Genomic DNA, 13,010 nt, shown 5'->3' with positions numbered 1-13,010 from the left:
GAATTGGCTACATCTAAGCAGCACATTAACTTAATGTAACACAGAATTTGTAATTACAGTCAGATCAACTCGTGGCTTAATGATGAGACACTGATATTGCTCAGTTTATATTGACCCCATTCTCACAGTCTGCACTTCTTTTGCCAACCTTTTTTCATACTTTGACTGCAGCACTTGTATGGCTTTTAGCCTGAATTATATTTCAAAATTGGCTATTTAGAAACTAGTCAGCTTTTATAAGAACACACTCATGGCTAATCTGGAAAACACGGGTTGACTTACTGAGTTTATAACCAGCTTTGTGTGACTACTTAGCGTGACTTCAGTTGTTACATGAAGCCAGAAAACAAAACATATCCCTGGTATATTTAAATAGAAAACTTCACAACCAGATTGGACAGCATTTATGATGTAAAATTTGTGAGGGAAGCTATTAAAGTTTCCAAAACAGTGCTGTGTGCTAGTCCAAATGTGGGTTTGTGTATATATGATGGTATGTTTACTCCTGTCGCCAGGTCCTTGCTCAAAGGGAATCTTTAGATTTCTTGAGTTTCTCTCTACGGTGCAATAATATAGGGTCTCGACCTCACAATGTGAAGTGCCCTGGAGTGGCTTGTTGTGAACCGGCACTATATTACATCAAAACCGAACTGAATTGAGAAATAAAATGGGCAACATCGCTCTTGTGACCGGAGAACCAGGTATGCCAGAGTATTTTGTCCTTTTTTTTTTGTATATTTCAACATCTTGCTCCGTGCTGTGTTCATATTTCAGTCAAAACGTACCAGAGTTTGCTTAGAATCACACCAGAGTCTGTTTTAATAAGATCAAAAGTGTTAACGCATCAATTAGACTTGTGTTTATCGTGTCGTTTCAGGCCAAAACTGTTCTTTTCCTCAAGCACTTTCCAGGCTGCTTTATGTTTAAAAAGCAAACTGCATTTGAAAGTTTAAATTAAGTGGTTCCTCTCTGTGAGCCGAATTTATATTCTTGTTTGAGCGTTTTTCTCTGTGTATCATGACAAGTAGCATTATGGTATGCATGACTTCCCTCCATACTAATCACTTCATTTAAGTCATTATTTGAGTTCCGTAGACTCTCCGTCTCGGCTTCAGTCATCCAGAGTGTAACTGCTGTCGGAAAAAACAAAACACTTGACTTTATGTCCTCGCCTAGCGCCTCATTTGTGCGCAACCTCTTTCTTTTCCAAACCACCAAAAAGGAAAAAAAATGTAATGTTGTTTGAGTAAACAAACCAGCTCTGTCTGTCTTCCATCTTCTTTTTCTTGCTACTTCTGCCTCTTCCTCCCTCTAACCTCTTGCCGTGGCTTTTTTTTGTTTCCGACTCCTTCTTTTCTTCCGTCTGTCTCCCCTTCACCCACCCCCAGTTTCACCGCTTCCAGCTGCATTAAAATAAATAGGTAATTAATCTGTGCCTCGGGGGCCAACAGCAGCACATACCAACCCTGCAGCTTGCTCAGAGGCAAGACAGAAGCAAAGTGTGGGCCGTTACTCATCAAACACTTCCCGAACCCACCTGCAAATCCGCTCGTCTCCTCTGTCAAAATGATGCAGAATAACAACTTGATTTGCTCTTATTTTGCCACGTAACTTGGTGGGGATCCACTTAGTTTTTCTGCTCAAAAAAGAGGCTTCTGAATGACAAGTACGGTTGGACAAGCGTTGGTCCAGCATGCAGTGTTCCAGTTTAACTAATGATCATGTTGTCTAGTGATGCTTGTTTGCATATTCCACTCAACATGCTGCAGATTTGTTATTTTCACAAACAGCAGGCCAACATGAGTATCCTTACAGTGCAACTGGACAAAGAAATGCAAACATCACAAGCTAATACGAAACATTCTGGCCAAAAAACACATATTTATCAAGTGCCACAACAGAAATCGAAACAGTGTCTCTGTGACATAAATATCAGGCGGTTACTTTTCTCGTTGCACAACCAATCTGTTTAACTGGCGGCCTGCTTACATATATATCCACATATATCACTCTGTCAGCTGTTGAACACTTGCTGATGATTCAGGAAGCATGCCCGTGTTAACTGGTGATGATTAAATCTTATCTCACACACACACGCTACCTACTTGACAGCAAGCCTTAAAAACCAATGATTGGCTTATATAAACTGTTGTGTTGTGTGTTAAGTTAATTCACTGCAACAGGTCGAGCAGAGTTTAAAGCCGTAATGTAAAATCACTGCGACCTTTCACCAGAGCACGCAGCATTACATGAAACAACATCACTGCTTTTGTGGTTTTATGCAAAACTGCACAGAGGTCATTAAAATACACGACAAAAAACTTTGAGCAGTTGATGTGCAGAAACTGTTTACAAAACCTTCACAAATGATTGACTATCTGTTGATGGAAACCTTTTTGTCAGTCACTAATTAATCAGCTTTACATCCATTTGCCTGCAATATAATGGTGACAGAGTTACCTGGCAAAATAAAGTTCAAAGCTGTTAAAGTTCACTTTACTTTATCAGTCCCTGTGGCCCACTAAGTAGCTACAGAGATACTGATGGTGATTTTAATTGCTGTTTTAACAATTTATATTTTCAAAAAGGAACTAAAAGTGCATATTTTAGTGTCTGTCAGTCACAATCTGTATGCATATGACAAATTTACAGTGATAAATGTACTACAAAGTAACTTCAACAGGACTGCAATATCTTTTCGTTATTGGACATCACTAAACCTTCGAGCCTACTTGTGCCCACAAACTCAGCCAGAAACCTGGGTGTCATGATTGATGACCAGCTGACCTTTAAGGTTCACGTGGCCTCAGTTCCTCGATCTTGTCGTTATGCCCTCTACAACGTCAGGAAGATCAGACCCTTCCTGACCCAACAGGCCACGCAACTTCTGGTTCAGGCGCTTGTGATGTCACGCATTGACTACTGCAACTCTCTTCTGGCAGGTCTCCCTGCATGTACAGTCAAACCTCTACAGATGATCCAGAATGCAGCAGCATGTCTGGTCTTCAACCAGCCCAAAAGAGCTCATGTCACTCCCCTGTTCAGCTCCCTTCACTGGCTTCCAGTTGCAGCCAGAATCAAATTCAAAACTCTCCTCCTGGCTTACAAAACATTTACAAGAACGGCCCCAGCGTACCTGGATTCCCTGATCCAGGTCTACTCCCCTTCACGCCCACGTCGCTCTGCATGTGAGAGACGCCTGGTGCTTCCAGCCCAGCATGGCTCGAAATCTCTAGCCAGACTCTTCTCCTCTGTTGTTCCCGAATGGTGGAACAAACCACCAAACTCTGTGCGTAGTCCCTTTCTACTTTTAAGAGACAACTGAAGACTCAATTGTTCAGAGAACACCTAGGCACTCAATCTGACCCAGCATTTATTTAGCACTGGCAAAGTTGAAAAAAAAGGGGGGGGCAATTCTTCTGCAACTTGATGGCAACACCCTTGACCAATCGCACTCAAAGCACTTTTTGCACTTACTACAGGTTTGTCCTTATGTCTGAATTCTTTCTTGTGTTGTACGTCGCTTTGGACAAAAGCGTCTGCTAAATGAAATTGTAGAATTGTAGAATTGTAAACCTAACAACCACCGTAATGCTAAACTGTCACACGAAGCAGGAAAGTTTCTGAACCCAGCCATAAAAGGCAAGCAATGGACAGGCATATAGTTGCAAACTCCTCACATATAGACAAACTATAATCTTAAATCAATATGAGAAATTTAAAAACACGACACAGCCTAAATGCTACACAGCTGCTGCAGCCAAAGCAAGGAGGAAAGCCGGTAAAGGGAAAAAAGAAAATCAAGACAGTAAAAGCACAAGTTAGCAGGCTTATTAACATCACTGCCCCATCATTAATGTACAGCTAGATGTAACTATAGGTTAGATTTTGCGTTCCAAAAAATGTGTCTGCTCACTGCGACCCTGGTGTCGATAAACAGTTTTGGAAGCAAGTAAAGAACAAATATTAAAGCATAATTCACACCAGTAACTTAGGAGTACTGCAAATCTTATAAGGTCAACGAGTACAAGGCTTTAGTGCTTTAATCAGTCTCTGTCTCATTATTATACCACTACAAAGCCTATAGGACAATTATATTTAAATTGTTTGCAGCCAACAGGGATAAAAATAAAGTGAGAAAGACTGGAGTTCCCTCCACTGAGAATCTACTGTGCATCTCTCATATCGTATAATTTGCTTGTCAGGAAAACAAAGAGGTTTATACAGTATAAACTCCTCAGAGGTCTCCTTACTATCCATGCACTGAGCACAGCAGAGCCGGTCATGTGTGCAATATAAGTTACCATCATGATATATCCCGGTAAGAAGTGCATCACTGTCACTGTCCTGCAAAACTCAATAGCTAAACCTAAAATTACTTTGCCAACCACAAATCCTGCTTTGTAAAGCAGGCTTCATAGCCACATATCCAGGTTTTCTTTGTGTTAGCTGGCTTAACAAAACCTTAACTTAGAGATAATAGGTGTCATGATGGTGGTGAGCACCTTTCTTTGTAAACCAGGTTCACTTCAACAGGCTTTGCAAGCGCTGCCATGTGGATGTGGCCCTTTTTCTGCACAAAAATGAAACGATGGTGTGCTGCCTCCTTCAGCCAATGGAAGTAAGTTGTTATAATGGAGAGTTATGAGGAACATGAAAATTTATTACATTAAAATGAGACTAATGCTGGTAGAAAAAAGCTAATCAGGCAAGCCAATATATTTTACCTCTCAATGCAGCCGCTCATCTCTAACCTCACAACTGCACATTAGAGCTCTTAAACTGCAAACTTCATACACTGAAATACGACACTGAAAAAAATGCTTTAAGGTAAAACACTGTTCCAAAAAGAAGAACACATAAAAATCACTTCATTTTTTGACCAAATCAAAGCGAAATTACTGCTATTTGTTGAATATTCTCTGTGATAAATACCAACAGACTAATCCATTTTCTAATCTGGGGTCTATTAGCTGCAGCACCAGCAGTGTAAATCAGACATGACAGCAAATCAGTACAAGCATGAAAACATATTGATGGATTTTCTGCATGACTAACTGAAAGCATGTATGTGGAACAATAATGCACACAGTTTTCCTGCTGTAAATGCGCTGCTTTACTCAGGAGAACCACTAACATACAGTTTAACAAGGTTGCAGATATAATACATTTCCTCAACTTAGAATCTGTGTCCCTCATGGGGAATAAGGTCAAGAAAATGTCTGCAAAGCACATTTAATTTTCTGTTCCGTTACTTCCCCCTGTTTTGTTAAAATGGAGATAACAAATGTAGAAATCAGTATAGGTAAACAGTACTGACTTACATGTTAATGGTAAAAAAAAAAAGGGGGGGGGGGGCAAAAATGTAGATTATAGCAGCATCACAACTCAAGATTTTTACAAATTAATTCAATTTGTAAATTTACATAAACACAATACTATAAAACTACACTTTTTTGCCACATTTAAATCAGCTAAGTAACAATATTTCACGCATATTAGCCAGTATGTATAAGAAGAAATGTAAATGTAAATCATCTTTACACAGCTTTAGCAAGACTTTTCACAATTATTTATGCTGTGTGGTAAACTCTGAATAAACATAAATAATAAAAAAATAATTTATATGATGACTTTAAAATAGAGGCCAAAACTGTAGCTAATATACACATAATTTTATTGCATTTTTATCTTTTACAGTGGGCAACTGTAAAAGTTATACCGGCTTGCTGTATTCAAATATAACTGTTTGTCAAATATTTGAAGTTATCTATGTTTTTGGCACCTTTGCTGCCAGACTATTCCTGGATTTTTTTTAACAGTACGTGGTGATCTAGGCTAGCAGGGTTAAAGAGACACCTTCGTGACATTAGAGACTACTTTGAGTGGGAATCTTCACCCCAAACACTGAACAGGTGTCTGACATTACGTGGGGAAAGAAACGAGAGCCATATTTGCATAACTAAGTCAATAGAACAGCCACTTTTACAACAAAACACCGAACTATTAACCACATCTGCGTGCCCATTTATCAACCTACAATACAGCCAATACAGTCCTCATTAAAAACAGCCTTACCTTAATAAGCTACTAGGACTTCTTCATGTTGTAACTGTAGCTCAGCAGTGGGGGAATTTTGAACACGCAGTTTTACCATTCCACCAGAAGTTACTCCAAGCAGGGTTATATCCAATTTGGCACAAACGGTTATGTATAAAAATCCGTCTGCCCGGACTGGTGGTGATTTTCGGTTTTCTCCATCTCCTAGTCTTAATTTGCCTCGCTTATCACAGCATTTCCTCTCTGTTTTTAGAGTTTGCGCCGTTTTTTGGTGAGAAATCGACCACTTTTTACTGTCCGCAAACGCTGCCAGCTACCTACCATGAGCTGCTCCGTTAGCCAAACTGCCGCGCTGCTGCGGAAGTGACCCCGTTGCCAGGTTTGTGACGTCTCCACCTCCTTAGCAACGTAAATTCATTTTCGTGAAATCTGACATATTATGTGAAACTGCCACATTATTACAGCGTAGTGTATTGTATATGTATAAAATAGATGTTCTGATCACTCTAAATCATCCTACACTTGCCGACTATTTATTTAGTAACTGTCAAACGGCACCATTGTGGTGCTACAGTGCGCCGCCAAAAACTGGCAACCCTGAAGTTAGTGAAGGTCTGCGCCATGTTTGTAGTCTATACCGCCATCTTGTGTATGAACGGAAGTACTGAGAGTTTTTATGAATTATGTGTATTGACTGTATTATCATATTGCTTCCCTGTGCAGTGACATTTTTATAAGGGGAATGCCAGACTAAGAATATTACTCAAATCAGTGTTAAAGATTTCATTATATTAAAAAAAATCATTTAAAATAAAGAAAAATCTGCCTGGCAAATCGCTGTTAGCCAAATTGTGATTTCTTTTTTACTCATATTATTTGCTTATGATATTGCACATACAGACTAATAAGCTTTGTTGTGAACCCCTAAATTGATTACAATTTCGAAATAGTTGGAACATTTATGCTTAGAAAATTGTTGATAAAGCTCATAAACTAAATAAAATATTTCAAATGCAAAAATATATCCATTACTTACCATTGTTTAAAGAAGAATCTCGTATATTAAAGATGGAATAAATGGTACTTCATTTTGAAAAGTTGTTTTACACATTTTCCTGTTTTGTTAAATTACAGATAATGTTCAGTAAAATTACAGAAAAAAATAACTAATTTACATATTTATTGTTAAAAGTATTAGGCCAAAATTCTACATAATAACCACATTAAAAAAGCTGTATTTTAACAAAAAGTAATTTGTTCTTGTATATTGTGTGGCTGTAAAAAAAAAAAAATGCATTGATTTGCTGCATTTAAATCGGCGAAATATAATGCCAGATATTAGCCATTATATTAAGTATATATATATATATATATAAGATATACATAATTTTTGAAGCTACTATTCCACAATTTTATGCTGTTTTGCTAAATTGCAGAAAATATCTACTAAAATCTGTAATAATTTATATGTCTACAGTAGACCAAATCTGTTTAAAATGTCAAAAATGTTCGTTTTTTTTACAGATTTCCAGCGCTCTTCCAAGTCTTTTTTAGTCTGTTTAAGAATTTTAGCAAAACGCACTTATAAACATAAATCATGCACACTTCATCGCATAAAAATCATGAAGAAACTGATTTAACTGATTAAAATATATAGAAACAGACGTATTTTTTATATTTTGTATTTGTACACGTTTCAGTGTTAATACTATATACGGATGGGGAAAACATAAGCTAACAAATGATGAGACATAAACATACGTGCACAGACAGTCTATGCTCTAGTTCTGAAACGTGACTTAGGTATTGACGTTGCTTTCTAGCACCAGTCAGACACACTGGAACAGTCTTTTAATCGCATCTGTGTTATCTGAAAGACGAAAATCAGTGCAACAAGAGTGTCGTTAATATGATGCAAATCCAACTGTCAGCTCCTATAAGCACAGACGTCCGATTGCGCTCCACAGGTTAATTATTTACAGAGCTGAATTCTACGGAGGCAGACCATTAAATCAGATATGGACACAGATTGCAATAAATATATTTGCTGACAGCAGATTTGTCTTATTACTCAACCCTGCTGTCATTTTGTTTTTCTCCTTTCCAGTTAAATGGGAAAACACTTCCTCGCCAACTCACCTGCAGCGATGGAGGCCAGACGAACGTAGTCGGAGCCCCTCTCCTCCGGTTCGTACGGGTAATCCTCCACCAGGCTCAGTCCTGCCAACAACGAGGAGAGACGTTAACTTTTTGTTGTCATGACAACTCGAAATAAAAGTACTTTCCTCTTTTTCAACTGCAGACTTGCTCTTTGCAAGGTTCTGACATTTAACACTCTGTACCAAAAGCCTAATATAGTAACAAAAGTTGTGTACAAAGCTGCGAAACAGAAGGAGAATAATGCAAACATTTCATGCTCGGCTGCATTATGATAAGACAAGATACATAGAAATAAGTATATTTTGGTGTATTTTAATTTTATATGTCATTCCTAAAGTGTTTGCACTGCAGCATTGCACATTTCCCCACTGAGATTAATAAAGGGAGAACTAGTTCTTAAATACAGATTTGTTTGGCTGAATAGAAAATACCAGTACTATTGTTGTACAGACAGTCAATAAGTAGAAAGACTAATTAAATGGCAACTAACCAAATATTGATGTCCCACTGTGCACAGCATAACAGATGACTAGAGACCTTTAAAGGTAGCTTTATTAAGTAAATTAATAGAATTATTTTTTACGGATTTTCCTTGTTTTGCTAAATTTGCTAAATTGCAGATATTGCGTAAAATCTCAGAAAAATTACAAATTCTCATGATTATTGTAAATGCAGTCGGCCAAAACTCGACATATCATCATTTAAAAATAAATAAATATCTGTAAACCTGCAAAAAAATTGTAATTTGTTCTTTTACGCTGTGTGGATGTAAAATTACACTGATTTCCTGTATTTAAATCAGCTAAAATGCAATATAAATATAGTATTGCTCATTTACAGATGATATTGCATAAAATCTCAGAAAAATTATTAATTTTCATGGTTATTGTAAATGCAGTAGGCCAAAGCTCTTCATATCATTAAAAATAAATAAATCTGTAAATCTGTAAAAATAGTAAATTGTTCTTAAACATTGTGACTGAAAAATTACAGATTTCCTGTATTTTAAAATGCAATAATATTTCATAAATATTTTATGAAATTAAAATACTTACATACTTATGCTTGAAAAAATCGTACATCATTTTTAAAACTATAATTACAGAGATTTTGCCTGTTTTGTTCAATCAGTCACAGACAATATTTAGAAACATTATTACTAACTGACATGTTTACAGTGAAAATAAAAGGACAAAACTGTATAAAATTTCAAAAATATGTTTTTATTTTTGGGAAATCTTTGAAGATTTTTTGGTGGAAAAAAGAAATGATAGAAGCGTTTTTTTCACACACAAAAAAATTGTGAATGTTGTTAAAGAAACTATTAGAAGCTTTACTGATAAAATAGGCATCATTAGGCCTACTTTATGGGGGCTTCAGCTTCACTGAACAGTAAAGTCAGGTCTCCAGAACTTCCTAAAAACTCTGAAAGTCTCTTCTGCTGCAGGTTGCTTTGTAGAACTGTTCCAGAAAACCTCACTAAACCACATGGAGGGGCCTCAAGATAGTCGTCCAAATGAAACCGTACAGAAACCAAACTAGCACAACCCAAACGCTAAAGTCTCCTGCAGCCTACCAGAGAAGCTCTTTAAACAGAGAATCAGGACAGGAACTCTTACCTTCTGGACAACCAACGTTGGTTCACAAACAAGAATACAGAATGTGTCTGACCAAAAACCTCTAAAGACTCACTACAGCCAATCACTGCACACATTAGCACCACGTGCTAACTGTGGCTAAAGAACCACATTTACCAAGACAACTATCCAGCACAAAGCCCTAAAACACACCAAGAAACACATTAAAGAGGATTTTACTGCTGGAAGCTGCAAGCAAACACCTAAAGAACAAACTAAAGCAACGGAACTAAACCTGGTTCACCTTCACTAAGCCAGCCCTCTGGACTTCCAGTAAGCTGTGTTCCTATTGGCTGTCCAGGTGGCTGCTTGGTGTTATCAGGAACACCCGAGCAGCTCAGTGTCTTCCTGCTTTATGTCTGCAGTCAAACATTGAACAATATAGTTTAAAGTTGAAGCAGAAAGTTAACAAAGAAAGTTGAAAACCACCTTCTGATATCTGAAATCTCTGAATTTTCACACAAAGAATGCCTGAACATGTCAAACTGGTTCCATAGAACCTTCACTGTAAAAACGTCATAGTATGGTGTGTTGCTCAGAAAACGTTACGACCTGGTGCCCATATAGCTCATTTTTGGAAGATATTTACTCATTTTCTGAAAATATTTACAAGAATTTTCTTGCCAAATTTGGGGGATTTTTTTTTAAGTAAAACTTTTACGGGAAACTTTCAAGGAATTATCGGAATTTTCTTCCTGAAGGTTTTGCAAATTTCAGAAATTTGGGGGATTTTTGTTGCTGAATTTTTGGATTTTTTTAAGACAAGGAAATTTTTTATTTTTTTTTGGTGCCCGTAAATGAGGACAACAGGAGGGTAATAATCGTAATAAACATGACTTCTGGGAAATGTACATGAAGTGTCTGTACACTGCAGTATAAAATATAATAGCAAAAAAAACATGGCTTTGTGTAAATACAGATCCACAAACACACTTCTGAATATGTGACCAGTGTTGGTTCAGATAAAGCTTTACTGGGGCTAATTCCTACACAAATTAGCTACAAATCTAATTAACAAAACTCAGTAATTTGCATTGTCAGTGACGTTGGTGTAACGTCAAAGAAAAGAAGCTAAACTTTGGGATAAATTGACAGCGTTAATAATAAAGACATATTCCAGCCACAGAAAAGATGACCAAAAACAAAAACTCTGTCGACTAATTTCTTTCACTATTTAACAAAACTCCATATGGTGAGTGGAAAAAGCCAGATCTGAATTCCATCTAGAGCCTTTGTCAGTGTTACATCATATGAGAGAGGTTATTTCAGCTTTTTTAAAATGACTTTTTATTTCCGATGCAGATGCACTCCTCTTCAAAATCACCCCAATCATTCTGCATTAATTCTTCCCAGACAGAGTTATTCAAGCCATCTGCTGAAAATTGCTAGCAAAAAAAACCATTTTCATTTCTAAATATATGTTGCAAAAGAACAAACTATCACAATGCCACTTTTCTCCAATATACTGTAGCGTTATTTTTCATAAAGCGTGCGTGTTGTGTAGTCTAGACTTTGCATGTGTTCTGCCTCACAAATATCTGTTGCATCTTCACCTCGGAAAGACTGAGGTTTGTTTTATCTACCGCACTTGACTTCCAGGATATTCAGTAGTGGTGTCAGTCTTGTTCTATGCATAATCAAACAATTATTACCTTACATCTCTAGTAGGAATTTTTATAAAGGTGACCAGGCTGAGACTGTTGTTTATATGTGGGTGAAACAATGTCTTTAATGTCTTTTTAAAACATTTCTGGGCCAAAAATAGTATAAAATCAGTCAAAAAAAAGGATATATTTAACAATATTTGCCATTATTTGAAAATTACACATTTTCCTACCTGCACAAATAATAAATGTTACATCATTTCTGACAGTTATTTGACAAGTTTTGTTAAATTACAGATAAAATCTACAAAATTTGTTGAAGAAAGTATTAATTTGCAGGTTTATTTTAAAAGTAATAGGCCAAAATTACTGTTCTCATTTAGCTGCATTATCAAATAATTATTACACATTTTCATTACAAATGAAATTACATATACTAAGGATTAATTAATAATTTCTTACCCTTATTTTATTTTTATAGATTTTCCTAGTGTGTGAAACAATGTCTTTAACATCCTTTTTTAAATTATTATTTCTGGGCAGAAATAGTAAAAAGTAGGCCAAAATAAGTTTTGTTTTTTTAATGTACAGATATTTGTCAATAATTCAACATTACACATTTTATCTACAAATTAAATTACATGAATCAAGGATTGAATTACGATTATTTTACGTATTTTCTTGTTTTTGGTAAATTACAGATGACATTTAGTAAAATCAAAGAAAAACATATTAATTTACACATTTATTTTAAAAGTAATTTGGCTGCATTATCAAATAACGATCTCACATTTCATTACAAATTAAATTAAATAAGTTAAGGATTGAATAAAAAGATAGATAATTTCTTAAAATCGGAGAAAAACACACTAATTTACACGTTTATTTTTAAAACTGTACATATCATCCACATAAATAATCTGTATTGCAACAAATAGTCCTTTGTCCTTTTGTTTTATTTGTGCTTTATCTCCTTGTCAATTCCTGTAGATTTGACAGATTTTTCTAGTTTTCTTAAATTGCAGATGATATCGAGCAACACCGCAGGAAAACATATGAATTCAGACGCTTATTTGAAATATAGTCGGCCACATGTCCACATGAAAAACCTTTATTTTAACAAACAGTAATTAGTTCTTTTTCCATAGCTTGAACTGTACTGTTTGTTTTACACACGTCAGTTCCTTTAGACTTGACTTCCAGGATACTCACAGTGTTGTCAGTCCTGTTCAACCATCACACTCTTTTCCTGCTGCTTTGTGCTGAATTTGAATGTAAAACTGTGACAAATAACAGGGTTTGGTGTCGGAAATGACAATGACAGTGTGAGGCATCTGCAATAAGCACAAAAGTGATCATTCACAGTGAGTGTGGGCAGAACAAAAGGAATCAGGGCTTCGGTTTTTTAACTATCTTTGACGCAATAATCACTCTCTTTATTTTTGGGGCTGAAATCTCCTGTCGAGCTGTCTGGAGGCGGGCAGCTCATTCGTGTGTAATGGGCGGCACACGCTCAATAATCCCAGTAACATACTGTACCTGCTGCCGC

General features: G+C 36.4%; 1 protein-coding gene across 2 annotated transcripts in view; it reads right to left on the bottom strand.

Moving 5' to 3' along the window:
* The window catches only part of gfra4a (GDNF family receptor alpha 4a), a 221,412-nt gene that overhangs the window by 52,372 nt on the left and 156,030 nt on the right, over positions 1–13,010 (bottom strand). For both annotated transcript variants that reach the window (XM_022191617.2, XM_051952877.1), the window contains exon 3: positions 8,200–8,280. In XM_022191617.2, the coding sequence (XP_022047309.1) occupies positions 8,200–8,280 (81 nt within the window). The remainder of the gene's footprint in view (positions 1–8,199; positions 8,281–13,010) is intronic.

Source organism: Acanthochromis polyacanthus, chromosome 1 (assembly GCF_021347895.1).
Source record: "Acanthochromis polyacanthus isolate Apoly-LR-REF ecotype Palm Island chromosome 1, KAUST_Apoly_ChrSc, whole genome shotgun sequence".
Lineage (NCBI taxonomy): Eukaryota > Metazoa > Chordata > Actinopteri > Pomacentridae > Acanthochromis > Acanthochromis polyacanthus.
Note: the sequence above shows the minus strand (reverse complement) of the source record. Positions and strands in the feature narration are given on the sequence as shown.